The sequence below is a fragment of the Rhea pennata genome, chromosome 2 (genome assembly GCF_028389875.1).
Source record: "Rhea pennata isolate bPtePen1 chromosome 2, bPtePen1.pri, whole genome shotgun sequence".
NCBI lineage: Eukaryota > Metazoa > Chordata > Aves > Rheiformes > Rheidae > Rhea > Rhea pennata.
The window spans coordinates 124,513,212-124,528,527 of NC_084664.1; the positions used below are offsets into that span (position 1 = coordinate 124,513,212).

General features: G+C 39.2%; 1 protein-coding gene across 6 annotated transcripts in view; it reads left to right on the top strand.

Moving 5' to 3' along the window:
• Positions 1 to 15,316, top strand: part of NCOA2 (nuclear receptor coactivator 2) — a 184,104-nt gene that overhangs the window by 158,168 nt on the left and 10,620 nt on the right. For 5 of the 6 annotated variants that reach the window (XM_062570289.1, XM_062570288.1, XM_062570290.1 and 2 more), the window contains 8 exons: positions 553 to 768; positions 1,447 to 1,576; positions 3,520 to 3,685; positions 5,679 to 5,957; positions 6,769 to 6,846; positions 7,211 to 7,445; positions 9,187 to 9,364; positions 11,776 to 11,974. In XM_062570289.1, the coding sequence (XP_062426273.1) occupies positions 553 to 768; positions 1,447 to 1,576; positions 3,520 to 3,685; positions 5,679 to 5,957; positions 6,769 to 6,846; positions 7,211 to 7,445; positions 9,187 to 9,364; positions 11,776 to 11,974 (1,481 nt within the window). The remainder of the gene's footprint in view (positions 1 to 552; positions 769 to 1,446; positions 1,577 to 3,519; positions 3,686 to 5,678; positions 5,958 to 6,768; positions 6,847 to 7,210; positions 7,446 to 9,186; positions 9,365 to 11,775; positions 11,975 to 15,316) is intronic. The other variant, XR_009957682.1, reaches the window with a different exon arrangement.

A 15,316-nucleotide genomic window follows, 5' to 3' on the forward strand; every position in this document is an offset into this window, starting at 1 on the left:
TTCCCTGCCCTGACTATTGGTTCAAGATTATTTGGGTGAGCCCCCTAAGAGGGCTCTTGGTTCTGAATGAAAAGACTTGCCAGGAGATGTGTGCAAATGCAAGTTTAAATTTAATCCTCCTAATTTGGAAGTGTGCGTAGTGATAGCACGTTGTTACTCAAATCTTCATTCTCACTTAGCGCTTAGAAAGTAAAGCCCTGCCGCACACATCAGCAAACGTGATTCATTTCCTGAGGAAGGAAGTCAGCGCTATCCACACACCCTCGGCACCTGTTGCTGGGTACGTGTGGGACCGCTTACCCTCAGCAGCGTTTCAGAAATGATGAAAGGATCTTCCTTATGTAAAATGTATAATGGTCTGCAGCCCCTTGACTAAGCAGCGGCATGCACCGTTCTGTGGCTCTGCACATCTGGACAGGCAGTTGTGATGCGATGGGTTTGAGGAAAACTGCTGCACTTTTCTCTCTAAAAATTCGGCTAACCAGCCGGTTGTAATGCTGAAGTCGTTCTGCATCATGTTGCTGCACCTGAGTCTCTCTGGCTTTTGTGCAGGACTGATTGGTGGCAATGCCCCTCGGCCTGCCATGACTTCTGGAGACTGGGGGAGCCAGGCTTCTGCTGTGAGGGTGACCTGCGCGCCCACCACCAGCGCCCTGAGCAGGCCCATCCAAGGAGGCATGATACGTAACCCCACAGCCAGCATTCCCCTGCGGCCCAGCAGCCAGCCCGGCCCGCGGCAGATGCTCCCCTCTCAGGTCATGAATATGGGTAAGTCAGCTGTGCCGCTTTGCATGCGCTGAGCTGGAAAAGATGAAACACCAAAAAAAAAAAAAAAAAAAAAAAAGGAAACCCTCACTTCAATTCTAGATTTGATGAGGAAAGTATTCCAAGAATTAGATATTCAACAGGGAAAGTTTCCTGTGTAAGTGGGAGTATGTGTAAAACATTAGTTTTTAAAGCGTGTGATGATATGAGCAATATTCTTTAGCCACATAGTAATGTGACCTAAGAAAGAGGATATAAAGTTGCTCTTGTTTATCAAAGACTAGAGGGTGTTTTGAGGAGGAGGAAACAGTATAAGTGCTCTCATTGTGCTTGGTCAGTGCATTGTTTATTGACAACTACAAGCAAGTACGTTACGGTATTGACTTTATCTGTTGTTGTTATTTTTATGTTTATCTCCTGCAATAAGTTCCTGTTAGGTTTTGTATTTGTGCTGTTGTCTCTGTTCTCTTACAGTTTTGATCTGTTTTCAGAGTTCTCTTGATATCTACTCAAATTTTAAAAGAATTTTTAACAATAGTTTCATGGTGCTTTTGAAGTGCAACATGACTAAGTCTTAATGTCTTCATTTGGTTTTACTGTACAATAGATAATCCAATTGAAAGAATTAACATCAAAACTGGTGCTTTTCACAGATTTTATGTGGTTATTTTTCTTCATTAGGGCCATCTGAATTGGAGATGAATATAGGGGGACCTCAGTATAGCCAACAGCAGGCTCCTCCCAATCAAACTGCACCGTGGCCCGACAGCATCTTGCCTATAGAGCAGGCAACTTTTGGTGGTCAGAACAGGTAAGTCTTGGTGTCACGTGGAGAGATCTTAACAATCTCATGTTTTATAAGCTTCATGGAAAGGAATTCCTATGTAAAATATTCATCAAACTTGTATCAATTTTATTCTTGAAGTATTTTATGCTTATGAAATGTATACATGTTCCAGCAATAGTTATAATTGCTTTTTTTTGACAGTTTTCTTGTTGGAAGAATTAAAAGTTCTATATCACAGTAAATGCTGCCACTATTTCGGATAGTTGTATCATTTTTCACCCTCCAAACCTTGGTCATGTAATCTGTTACACAATTAAGTTGTGAGAAAAGTACATAATTGTTTTAGAGAAAAATCAAACGTTGTATATAAAAGAAATTTTTTTAAAAAGGACTTGCAATTGTTTGACATTCAGAACTTGACATATATGGTTTTTAAAAAAAAAGTAAAAACTGTGTATTCATGCTCATTTATTTGGAAGGGTTTTTTTTTTGCTAGCTGCAGTGACTACTTTTCCAGGTCATAGTGCCTTTCTTATAAGTCTCTTTCAAAACATGCAATGAATTTAATTGAAAGATCTTGTTATTTTGCTCCTCCCCTGTGAGAGTGGTAGAAATTTTTTATACATGATTGATTCATTTATATTTTTGAAATGTGTGGAAAGATCATATGCATCATATATGTATATTTATTCTTTAGTGACTGAGATCTAATTAAAAATTATAAGTTTTTGTTGGTTTCCCTGTTTACTGTCCTTTGGTTTTTTAGGTGTATGACTTGATGATACATCTCTTCCCTTCTACATAGCTTTGATGTAGGGATTAGACTTTAATGCTAAACATTTATTTCATTATGGAAACTAACTACAGAGACGTGAGGGACTTTTTTGTTTTTCCAAAGAAAGACACGTAAAAAGGGTTCACAAATCATGCTGTTTCCTCTCTCCAAGTGTGACAGCTGCTGTTGGTTCTGAGTAATTATCTGGGATAGTACGTTACCGTAGAGTAGTTGTCTTTGGTTGCAAAATGCTTTGCTCTTCATGTTTTCTGTTGTAGCCTTGTAGTAGTGTGCTTAAAGTAGGGCTTGTTGTGAGCTGCACAAAATAAAAATACATCCTTTGCCTGCTGATAAGGCGCTGTTTCAGAATTGGTTTATTTCTTGGTGTGCTTTGTCCTTTGGGTTTGGGATAAGTTTTCTTTCACCTTTACAACTGCGAGTGTGCTTTGCATACAAACTGGGTGGTGAGGCGAGCAGGATCAGCAGAGCCCGCACACTCTGCGTGACAGTGCCCAAATTCTTGCCGACACCATTCCGAGGCACCTCACCAAGTGCATCAGCTGGTACCCAAGCAAGCAATTCTGACAGATGGGTTAAACTCGCAAGCTGTTTTGCTGCAGACAAGAGGAATATCTTTTTCCTCGAGCTTCTTCCTACGTCTGGCTGTCTACTGCCACTGTTCAGTTTTTGCAGGCTCTGATGATCCTCAGATCAATCTGTGACCTCTTCCACTTGCTTAGACTGCCAGAAAACTAGATAAGACTGTGTATGGAAATGAGTTCCTTTGTCTAGTTATGATAGTACATTAGTCTAACATCTATAATTCAGAGTTAGAGTAGTTTAAAAAGTTAATTCTCCCTTTAGACTTTCTTATGCGTTCAGTGAATATATTCTATAGTGACTCCTGAGCTCCTTTTTTTGAGCCTGTTCTATGAATTCAGCACTCAGACATCTCTGGCACACTCACATACTTGTTGAATACACTGTGCTTGTAGGGTCTTGACAGGCACGTTATTCACGCTCTTTTCTTTGGGAAGCATGACTTGCATTCGGAATAGGTTTCTAAACAAAATTAGTAGCTATTAAAATAATTTCTGTCTCCACTTGTTAGTTCCATCTGAGTACTAATCCTCTGATACTAGTCCTCATTTTTCAGCAGCTGTTTACCCATGTAACATTCATGTTTTTGCAGGCAACCGTTTGGCAGCTCACCAGACGACCTGTTGTGCAATCATCCTTCGTCAGAGTCCCCGAGCGATGAGGGTGCCCTCATGGATCAGCTTTACATGGCATTAAGGAATTTTGATGGTCTGGAAGAAATTGACAGGGCCCTCGGAATACCTGAACTGGTTAGCCAGGTATGCTGCACTGCCTGTGCCAGAAACTGCTTTATGAGTGGTCAAGATAGAGGTAAAAAGTGTGTTACACAAGGGAGGGAAAATTTTAAAGATACTATTATGTGTACATTATAAAACCCGCTCCTGGCAAGCTAAGGTGAAGTTAAGGAATTGTAGTTGGAGTCAGCTTAACAGCTCAGCGTCAACCAAAGAGCTTCCTTCACCCCAGCCTCGTGCTTTCTTCCTCCACCCACCACCTTCATCTAGTTCAGGTTGTTCTTCTGACCCTGTGATGCAGCAACACAGTTCAGACAACTAACCAGACCAAAACCAAACTTTTGCTGGTCTGGCAGATAGAGGAAAAACTCATTGTGTGGGAGAAAGGTAAAATCAGGGCTGGCAACAGAGGCAGGAAAGAAGAAAGGAGAATATGAGCACCTAGGAGCTGGGGAGCAAGATCGACACTTTTGTGCTATGGTAGCAGTAAATGAATGAGCAAAACTGTAACATGTAACTTCACTCTTATTTTTTTCCCTTATTTCATTGATGTGAGTTAAGGAATCAGTTTCACCTGAAGCAGCTGATTTCACTCCAAGCACTTAAAACTGTAGGTTTTTTGTTTAAGTTAGGAACATGCTTCCTATACTTTGAAGCACAGGGTTTTTCTATTATTTTTAATCTGTTATTTTTCACAGATTTTTATTGTTAGTTTTCAGTTGGTTCTTGTCCATTTCAATCTTACGTGATGCAAAATAAAGTGATAAAATTTTTTTTAAAGAAAAGATTAGGGGGACAGATTACAGTGCTTGATGTTTCTGCCGTATTTCTAACGCAGTCACATTTGCCTCTATAATGGTTTGATATTTTGAGATGAACATGTTGCCCAGAATGTCCATTGCGTTACCAAGCACTCATCAGCATCCTGGAAATATCTTCTGAAATAGCTCTGCGTTTTAGGTACTACTTCTGTCTCTTCGAGTCTGCGGACTTTCTATAACTATGAAATAGGACCAATGAAACCCTGTTTTGTACATGAGAAAAAGACACGCCACACTATTTGGTACAATACAGAACATAGCAAAGTGCTATGCTGGAGATAATTTAGTGGTGAACTTCAGTTCTGTGATGTGAAACATTCATGCGGTAGTGTATGGCTTTTGGAATAGCTCCACCAAAATAGCGTGTAGACTGTTTTATTTGAAACTAAATGGTAAATATATTTCTATTTAAACGGTCAAAGAATTTCACAAATAAGAGAAATGTCACAATTTAGAACATGGTTTTAAAAGTATCCATCAAGTATTTCTATAGGTATTTGAAGTCTTGTTTTCATGAGGGCACTGAAATTCAGATTAACTTGTCTCCCAAGGTGAGTGTGCTATACAATTAAGCTATACAATTATTGTTGGTAGAGAGGAAGGAAAGTATCTAGAATAGAGTTTAGAATTGTGTTAACTAGATTTCAATCTAACAGGTAATTAGTTTGTGCGAAAAAGTCCTGAAAGAATTAGACTCTCTGTTCACATAGTGTCTTTAATAGGTTTAAGAATCTTTATTTCTATTTAGCTTAATAATACTGATAAAAATCTATACTTCTGATCTTACTCATGTGTAATACCTTTGAATTTATCTCTGATTCAATGACAAAAATTTAGTGACATTGCTTTATTTACAGATTTTTATAGAAAGTTTGTCATCTCACATTTTATTCACTAGAAGAATGCTTCAATGGCTATGTTAAGAACATTGCAAAGAATGGGCCTTCCTTTAAAAAAAAGGGGGCAAGATAAGAAAAAGTAGTCTTCTTAAAAATATTTTAACACTCAAAAATATAATTTGCTTTTGTTTAGGTTTTATCTTTTATCAAGGAAAATGTACATGATTTTCTAACGTAAAAATGTTCCTGTTTTAGAAGGATGTTTTTGTGGAGTAGCTGTATGAGTCTCATACAGTCCTGTAGAAAACTCTGTCCCACCAACCATTGGTATATACTTCTGTTCATGTATTTACGCAGAGCCAAGCTGTAGATCCAGAGACCTTCTCGAGTCAGGACTCAAGCATGCTTCTGGACCAGAAGGCCTCTGTGTTCACCCAGCAGTATGCATCTCAGGCGCAGCTGGCCCAGGGCAGCTATGCACCCATGCAGGACCCAAACTTCCACCCCATGGGACAGCGGCCGGGTTACGCAGCCTTGCGCATGCAGCCGAGGCCTGGCCTCCGGCCCGCTGGCATAGTGCAGAACCAGCCAAATCAGCTGAGACTTCAGCTTCAACACAGGCTCCAAGCACAGCAGGTAGAGCCTGTTTCTTATGCTGCTTTACATTGGCGCAGTCATAGGCTACGTGTGCTAACTTACCGCTTGCTCTGAACTGCCTAGTTTTCACATGCATACCCTATATTATTGCTGTTTACTTCCACTTTTAAAGTAAAAGCCATAATGAGTTTGCCGAGAAAGTACCTTGTGTATTCTCTTTCTTGATCTTTCTTTCGCCTTTTCGTTATTCTTGTAATATTATGCAAGAATTATTTTTGTAATTTTGCACAAGTATTTAAGTCTGGGTCTAAGTAGTTCTGAGAGGCTGCGGCAGTGCTTGTCGTTGTATAGATCCTTTTCTGTTAGTTATATCTTGATTCTTCCAGCGATCTACTTATTTTATTCTTGTCTGTTATCTACATCCTTTTTTTCACCTTAGTCTACAGTTGAGGATTATTTTAAGTTGTTGTTCATTGTTTCATTCTTAAACAATAATTTTCAAGTATATAAAAACTACAGAGCCTAGTTCGACGTCCAGTCGGAAGTCCTCAGCAGTCCAGTCATAAACTCAAAAAAGATAAAAATTGTAAAGGCAGAATAGCTTAGTGCCTGCGTTTCATTTGTACAGTGCATTGTCTCCTTAAAAAGTAGGATTCTGTGGATGATGACAGGATTTGAGCAGGAAAAATAGTCTATACCTAAATCTGTAAAAGCAGGCCCTCAAATAAATCAGCTGGAAAGAAGATGTATATACCTAAGTATGTAAATGTACACCTATGTATATAAAATTCCCCCTATTCCTCTCTTTTTTCCTTCTAACAACTCTTGGGTTAATTTTTCTTTTCTTTAGAATCGGCAGCCACTGATCAATCAGATCAGCAGTGTCTCCAATATGAATCTGTCTTTGAGACCTGGAGTGCCAACACAGGTGAGGGAAATAGTACTTTAGCAATACTCACTTTGTTTTCCTGTTTCTCCCCCGTATTAATCTAAACAGAGTACCAATGCTATGTTGTAAATACGTACAAAAATTATAAAGCAGGTCCTGAAAACAAATAAAGCAGTCTACATGATAATAAAGCATTTGCTTGTTTTAGAGTCTTTCCCATACTCACACAGGGTGGATGCTTGTCTACTAGAAAGGTGATATAACTGCATATTAATCAAGTTTCCCTCCATTTGGGGGGAGGGAAGGAGGAATAAAGAGTTTTCACCTTTGCGATGGTTCGCGCAGCACTGCCTCCGCTGGCACGTGCTGCGTTGTTGGCGACGACGGCATCGTTTCCCCGCAGGGCCCGATCAACGCGCAGATGCTGGCCCAGAGGCAGCGGGAGATCCTGAGCCAGCACCTGAGGCAGCGGCAGATGCAGCAGCAGCAGCAGGTGCAGCAGCGAACGCTGATGATGCGAGGGCAGGGCTTGAGCATGACCCCCAGCATGGTGGCCGCCGGTGGCATACCAGCAACCATGAGCAACCCACGGATCCCGCAGGCAAATGCACAGCAGTTTCCGTTTCCTCCAAACTACGGTACTGGATTTACCCCCAATGCCTGTGGGCAGCCCTTCCTCCCCAGTATCGTCCCGGGCCCAGCTCCCCTCCCGCAACTCCTCGCAGGGCCCCCCGGGTCTGCTTAACTGGGATACAGTGGGAAATGCGGAAGGATGGTTTGGGCTTGTCCTCACGCCTCAAGTTTGGTGTGGTTCCTTCCACTTACCTAGCTCACGATTTCTCTCAGCGCAGGTCTTCACTGAGCAATAGCAGAAGTGCAGTGTGTGTGTTCGTTGATACATGCACACACAAATAGGGATGCATTCACATATATGTATACATGTGCGTATAGGGTTTATGGGCTCTGAATTTTGACTAGAATAAACCACCCAACACACACAGTAAAAGTGGAAATGAAGAAAAAGAAATGAATTGATGTTGGTGGACAGAGCAAAATGACCAGAAGCTTCATCAGAAGCAAACCTGTACAGAATGTTTTTATATCATTGTGATAGTGCTTTATTCTTTGCATCTTGATTATGGGAGTAGCTAAAAAAAAATCAGACAAATTCTTTCAAAAATGTAACCCTTTGCTTGTTCATAATGATATCAAATTAGCAACTTAACTATTGAGTTTAAACAGTAAAAATTAGTGTCAGATAAGGCATTCCTTTCTTTAAGCCCATGTGTAATACTATTTTGTTCATATATTTTAAGAAGCTGTATGCTGTTTTGTTCTAGAGGTACATGGGTCCACTATGTCCACACAGTTATTGTTAAAGAACTTTCTTTCTCTAAATATATTGTAAAAGTTACATTAAAATTGCATCAAATATTATGTATCTGCATGTTCTACTGATACAACTAATACAAATTTCACCCAATTCTAAATTCGCTATCTATTCTATTCATCAGTTATCCTTTACACTAGTTTCTGAAGAGTAATAGTCTTTTCACTCCACAGATTTGTTATTTCTTTACAAAAATTAATACACATTATGTTAACTTCTCTATTCCTTATCATAAAATGAGTATAAGTAATTCAGACAGTGGATATAGGAATAGATTTCATAGAATTCTTACTTCAGTGTTAAGAGTGGCTTGTTTCAATTGAATGCTGCTCTGGATGAACTTAAGACCAAAGTTACTAGCACAAAATTCTTGCACATAATTGACATTTTAAAATCTGTTTAAACTCACAGCTTAAGTTTAAACTTTGTTAAAATCTGTTAAGCTTAAACTCTGTTTAAAATCACAGCTTTGCATTTCAATCATATTTTGATTTTACAGAATTGCAAAATGCTTGCATGGAATAAATTGTCTATTTTTGTAAGGGCACAGAAATATAAATTTTAAAGTTCTAGGAACTCTTAGAAAGAGTTGGAAATTAAACGTAACAGTTAAAAGGTAGAGTCACGTAGTAAACAGGTTGTACATAACTTCTTTCACTACAAAACTGGATTTAGAGACTGAAGCAAAATATTTTATTCATTTGTTGTTTTGAAAGGAGTTTCCGCATAAAAAAAGTCACTTACCAGTATTTTTCCCTGTGACCTCTACCAGATGTTAGGGAGCACATTTAGCCAACATACTTGTGCATATTTTTTTAAGGTTATACATATAGTATTTAGCTGATAATGTATTTGATGTATTGCTTATCTAGATCCTACATGGAGACACAAGGTCATAGGTTGCAGATGAGGCATGGCTGCGGGTTTCAGTTCTTGCTCTGTTTTAGCCTACAATGTATGCTGGCTGAATTTTTTATTTTATCCTTTAGGTATAAGTCAGCAGCCTGATCCAGGCTTCACAGGGGCCACCACTCCTCAAAGTCCACTGATGTCCCCAAGACTGGCGCACACGCAGAGTCCCATGATTCAGCAGTCTCAGGCTAATCCTGCCTATCAGTCCTCTACGGAGATGAATGGGTGGGCACAAGGGAATATGAGTGGAAACAGGTAAATCCAGAACAAAACCGGAATGAACATGCATACAGAATAATGTGTCATTTATGGTCTGTACTGCTTTATTTATTGTTATATGTATTTGTTTGTTTATTGTTAACTATCTACTCCTAAAAGAGATTTCTTTTCAATTTGGCTTGACGAGTTGGTTTAAATTCTGTCTTCGTGCAAGGCAAAGTGAGTGCATAGCTAAAAGACCTGCATCCACACAACGTAATACTTCGTCTGCAATAACTGATGAAACACTGTGTGTCCTTTTGAAGAAATCATGCTGCACAATGAGCTCCAGTTCCTAATGTTTGTGCAGATGCATCTCTTCTGCATATGATTTTATTGTTGCCCTCCCACACTGCTTTCCACATGCCTGGACCAGCTGAGCTGTAACCTGCGCGTTCTCTGCTGCTCTGGAATTACAATGATTGGATATCACCTCCCACTTTAAATGCCCGGGTGCAACCGGGTTCAGTTCATTTGCGCTTGCACATACTTGGGGTCAGCATATAACTCTCATTCTCTGATAGCATTGTAGCATGCCTCCTGCATGCAGTCACCTTTTCACTTGAGGCCCGTGCCCCAGTCAGTATAAACCTAACAATTAATCTGTCCACACTAAATGGGTTAGATGTTGAACAGTATCAGTAGGCAGTAATGAGCTTCCAGATGGCACTGATCTTGTGCTTCCCTATGGAAGCTTTCCATGAAATAGCAGATTTTTTTTCCCTGGCACTTCTGTGCACACCGTAAACATTTATAAAGAAAGCTCTTCCTGTGGAAGAGCTATCAGGGTGGTGTTCGGCCACTGTCCCTAGAGGCTAGAGTGCACAAAGATCTCTAGCAGAGTCCTTCTGTCATCCTGAAGTTCTGAAGGTTCTCTTTCTATTCACACTCAACAACAAATCGTTTTCCCACAGATTGACACATTTAATAAACCCAGAAAATAGTACATCGGTGATGAGGCTGATCCAAGTAAGGTTGCCCCTAAAGCAACTGATTTATCTAATCATCCTCATCCTTGTCTCTTCCTCATTGTCTTCCTGAAGCATCTGCAGGAGGCATAGCTACCACTGTTGTGGCTTCAGATGAAATTGCAGCAGTGGCAGCTTGATAGACTCATGGTTGACTTGTCAAACTGCAGTTCTACAGTGGAGACATGTCAAAGGCATTTATACAAGCCACTGAGTATTCACAATGATCTGTAGTGTGCTGTTTCATCCATCCAGATAACAACTTAAAAATTGGTTTGGGTAGCCTGAGAAGACATGGAATAAAAGGAAGAGAATTGTGGGATTTTCAGAGTTTGATCCTGTGCCCAGAATGCAGTTGCATTCCACTATCCACAGGGCGCTCAGAGAAAAAAATTTCATAGTTGACAGTGCATGGCCATAGCATAATGGAGACCCAAGTAAGAGGTTGCGCATTAACCATCAAAAATTTCCTCAGCTGCAGGAGCAGTGCTTCATGGGGAAGTATAAGTCATCTGTTGATATGAACACAGTTACTGTGTACCATCCTATATGCAGTTCTTCCACAGTATTTCCATGTAACATAGATCTTCTAAGTACATGTCTTCAGTAATAACTCATTCATTTACTATTGGATTATGCTCCAAGAATAGGGAATGCTGATGTATAAATAATGAGGAGTACATTTTATGAAATGTATAAAAACAAGCCTCTCATATGATTTTCAGTGTAATAGGAACATACTTGTCCGGGAGACACTGGGCATTTTACTTTAAAAAAATTTGGATAGAGCTCTTCCACAGTTAGTTTTCCTTAAGTTGTTTTGCAGAGGCCTTGAAGGAATGTGGAGGGTAATTATCTTGGACTTTATGTTGTTTCTTATGGTGCCACATTTTTAAAACATGATGCTTAAAATCAATAAATAAACTTCTGCACAACTGCATGTCTATATTTGTGAGCCCACTTGCCATAATTATATGTGCAAATCTGGTATTCATATGTGCAAATAGCCACTTTTGCAAAAAGGAAGCTTATTAAACCAGATCCAGTATCAACTCAGCAGTCCTGTGCTGTAATAATGATGGAGGGAGAAAAAGGTGTTTCCCTTTCCATCCAAAAGTTACTTTCCCAGATATATATAAATATGTATACAAGGCCCATTTAGGCAGATAATTGGCTGTTATGCACGCACATAACAGATTTGTACCCTCTGCCATAGTTTCACACGCAAAGGCATGCATTTTTGTGCACAGACATGGAACTTTAAATTTTGAAAATCTACTCCTTAGTCATTAATGTAGCTGAAAAACAGTCTTTCCTTTAAGTTGGCATAAACAACAGTATGTACAAATTCTGCTTGAAAGTATATTAAACAGAGAGTAGTTTCTTACTGGCTTCAGCATTCTAAGTCTGACACATTGCTTTTTCCATTCCTTGCTGTAGCATGTTTTCACAACAGTCCCCACCACATTTTGGGCAGCAAGCAAGCACCAGCATGTACAATAATAACATGAACATCAGTGTATCCATGGCAACCAACACAAGTGGTATGAACAACATGAACCAGATGACAGGGCAGATCAGCATGACCTCAGCGACCTCTGTGCCTACTTCAGGGTTGTCCTCCATGGGTCCTGAGCAGGTGAGAACTTAAGGACTTGAGATGACAGCTAGAGGATTTTCTTTGACTTGTAGTTTTTCAGGTCAGTTGAGTTGGGCTGTAACTACTGTAAGCCATTACATTTCTTTATCAGTTCTCTTGAGAAATTATGATGTTAAAAAAGCTTTCTTTTTAGCTTTATACTCAGATAACCAAGGTGACTAATGAGGTAGAGCACCTTTTGCATCTAGATTTCCCATTTTAACTTAGCACTCCAGTAGTTAGCACATATAGTTACTCCTGGACTGCTTTGGAAAGTGTGTGGTGACCTAGCTCCTCTTCTCAGTAGGTAAGTCTGGATAGTTCAGTTGACAGCTCCCCATGTTGTTGCTAATTTTCTCAGCAGTAGAGACTAGGTCTGAATGTCAGGCAGTTTCCTGGAGATAAGAGTGAAATATGCTGGCATTGGTAGTGGATGGAAAATGCTTCTTCCACCACTGATTTTGTAGTACCAGACAGTAGGCAATTGACTTTCAGAACTGTCAATCTAGCACCTTCGTGAGCACAAAATTCACACTTTTTGTAGTGTGATGTATATAAAATAGATTGCTAAATCAATAGCCATGTAACCTATTCTTTTCTGCTAAGAGGACATTTATATTTTTATTTTATTCATTTTTGTTTGAGATTGCTGCTCAGGATATACAGAATTAGGAAAATAACATTTTCAGTTTGTCAGTCCATAATTAAATTCATATAGCACATCATTAATAAATATTTGACAAGCAAATCCTCTTAATTAGCAGGACGATATGGTTGTTTCAGAGCTGAAGTTCAATTGGTTCAACACATGAACTTTAAATTATGGACATTTCCTAGAAACATTGCCAGGAAAGTTCCTTGTGAATCTTAAAGCAGAGTCTCCTGCAACTGTGGCCAAGTAGGGTGTTTTTTTTTTTTTTTTTTTTTTTTTTTTTTTTTTTTTTTGAGATGATAAAGTTCCAGTTTAAAGTTGGTTATGTTATTGGTTTGTTAGCAAATGTCTTTTTTTCTAGCTTACATTTGCTAACAGACTATTTACTTTTCTGCCTATATTGTCCTTTAGCTTAAATAGTCCTTTTCACTGCCTGTATTTTAAAGAAAGATTTTATAGCAACATGATTTTTTGGAAGAGGAAAGAGGAAGGGAGAGTGTTGGGATGTTCTGAAGGGGTTTTTTTTTTGTTTGTTTTTTTGTTTCGGTTTGTTTTTTTTCTAAGTTAAACAAGCCATGCTGTTCCAGTCTCTTCTTGTAGACTTTACATTCCTTTTCCTTTTCTGCACCTGTTCCAGTCTGAATCAGTATTTCCTAAGCACCAGTGCCATGTGCATAACACTAGTTCTTCCTAATTTCTCTTGGAATACACTGACAGATATAGCCCCAGATCACATTTGTCTTTCACAGCTGCTGCATACTGGTGACTGGAAGTAATTTTGATACTCCCAAATCTGTCACCTCTGATGTTTCCAGTTGCTGAGCCCAACTATAGCAGACTTTTTCATTGTTATTAGTTCCTAAGTGCATGCTGTTGCACATTTTTAATATAGTAAAACATTAGTTAAGCCAAAGAAGAAAAGAGTAGGGATTTGAAGTTGACGGCCCAGTCTGAATTCCTAACGTGCACATACTGCATAATTTTGCCTAAGAAAGAGGAAGAAATTTATATTACAGAAAAATTGCATATTAGGAAATACACATTATAGAAAAGATATGGTTTTATTTCAAAGACTGCCATGATCTTTGCAGAAGATTGCTTCCACAGGCACAGCTGTTGCGCTGGTTTTCCTTCCTGTTGGGGTATTAGACCTTGTTTCAAGTTAGCGTTTATCTAACTTCCAGTCAGCTGAATAGATGGAGTTTCTCTATCCATCTCAACATTTGTTTTCCAGACCTTCAGTCCCTTTTGCTGATCTCCTTTAAGCTCCCGAAGCAGTGATACAACAAGGATAGCACAAATGTTGTGTAGAAATCCTGCTTGTAACCTCTCTTTCAGTACAGGAGGGGATTGCGTTAGCTCTGTTCGTGACGATGTTGTGCTGGAGAGCTCATGTGGAAACCCTTCGGAGGATCCTGATATCCGCAGATCCCCATGTTCTTGCTGAATGCTTTCTACACAGATGAAACCTGCATTCTTTGTTCCCCAATGCATTACCTTCCTTTTGTCTGTATTAAATAGCTTTTGTTAGATTGACTCTATTTAACTAAGGAGCTGTGGCTCATTCTCTAATTGTAACCTGTTTTCCTACTAATTTACCACCATCCCCCCCCCCCCCGCACTGTCATCTGCAAACTCTGCAAGCAAATGTTTTATATTTCAGCTAGGTCAGAGGTGGCCAACTGGCAGCTGAGGGCCACATTTCTGGGCCACAAGACAGTATTTTTTTACGTCCTTAGGAATGTTTGCTGTGCTGCTTTACATTTTCCTTTCTGAGAGGCAGGAATAAATAAAAGTATATATATATATAAAAATAAATTTGATTTTGTTTCCTGTGCTTTGGGCATAGCTTTTTATAATTTGCCACTTTTCTTTAGCAATTGACTTAGACTATGCTAAACTTTTTCCTGTAACTGGTAGCTTTCAAAATGACTTTATATTTTCTTTAATTCTCTGGGATATTGCCATTTCATTCATTCTTTTGATTTTTTTTTTTTTTTTTTTGAGGGGGGTTATGATCCTGTATGTTTTACTTTATTATTCATTGCCACCTACTTTCTCTTTTTTATTTATTATTACTTTAATATCACATGCCCATCTCTTTTTCATCCCAATGGATAACAGTGGTTATGCTACAAATGTGTTATAGCTTTTGAAAAATCTTAGAACTTCATATCTTATTGTTGTGGAAGCAACACATTCTTGTTTGAAGAGAGCTCTGCCTGGGCAGGCTCACCTGTGCTACTTTTGGTATCGAGCAGATTTGTTCAGCTCTGTCTTGTGTCTCTTCCCATGGCACTGCATTGTGTCAGATTTCCAAAATGCGAACTGTTGTGTTTAGCTGCTCGTACTTGTGTACCTCCAGCTCCTCTTGTCTGCTACCTCAACTTCCAGCAGATCATGTTTAAAACGTTGTCTTCTCTGGGTTTGCTATGTATGATGCTTAGACAGTCTTTTAGACACTTTGGAGGTTTAGACCTTGTCTCATTGTCATCTTCTCCCTTACAAATTACTTCAAAGCTCTCCAGGCTGCCCTTACTAGTCTGTCTTTTGGGAGACTGCTGTCAGTAAGGCCAAAATGCAAAGCTGGGCTGTTCACAAAACTGCTTCTCTCCTTATCTTCTTCCTCTTGCTGTTTGCACAGTGAACTGTTGCTTTTTTTGTTTTTTTTTTTTTTTTTTTTTTTTCCT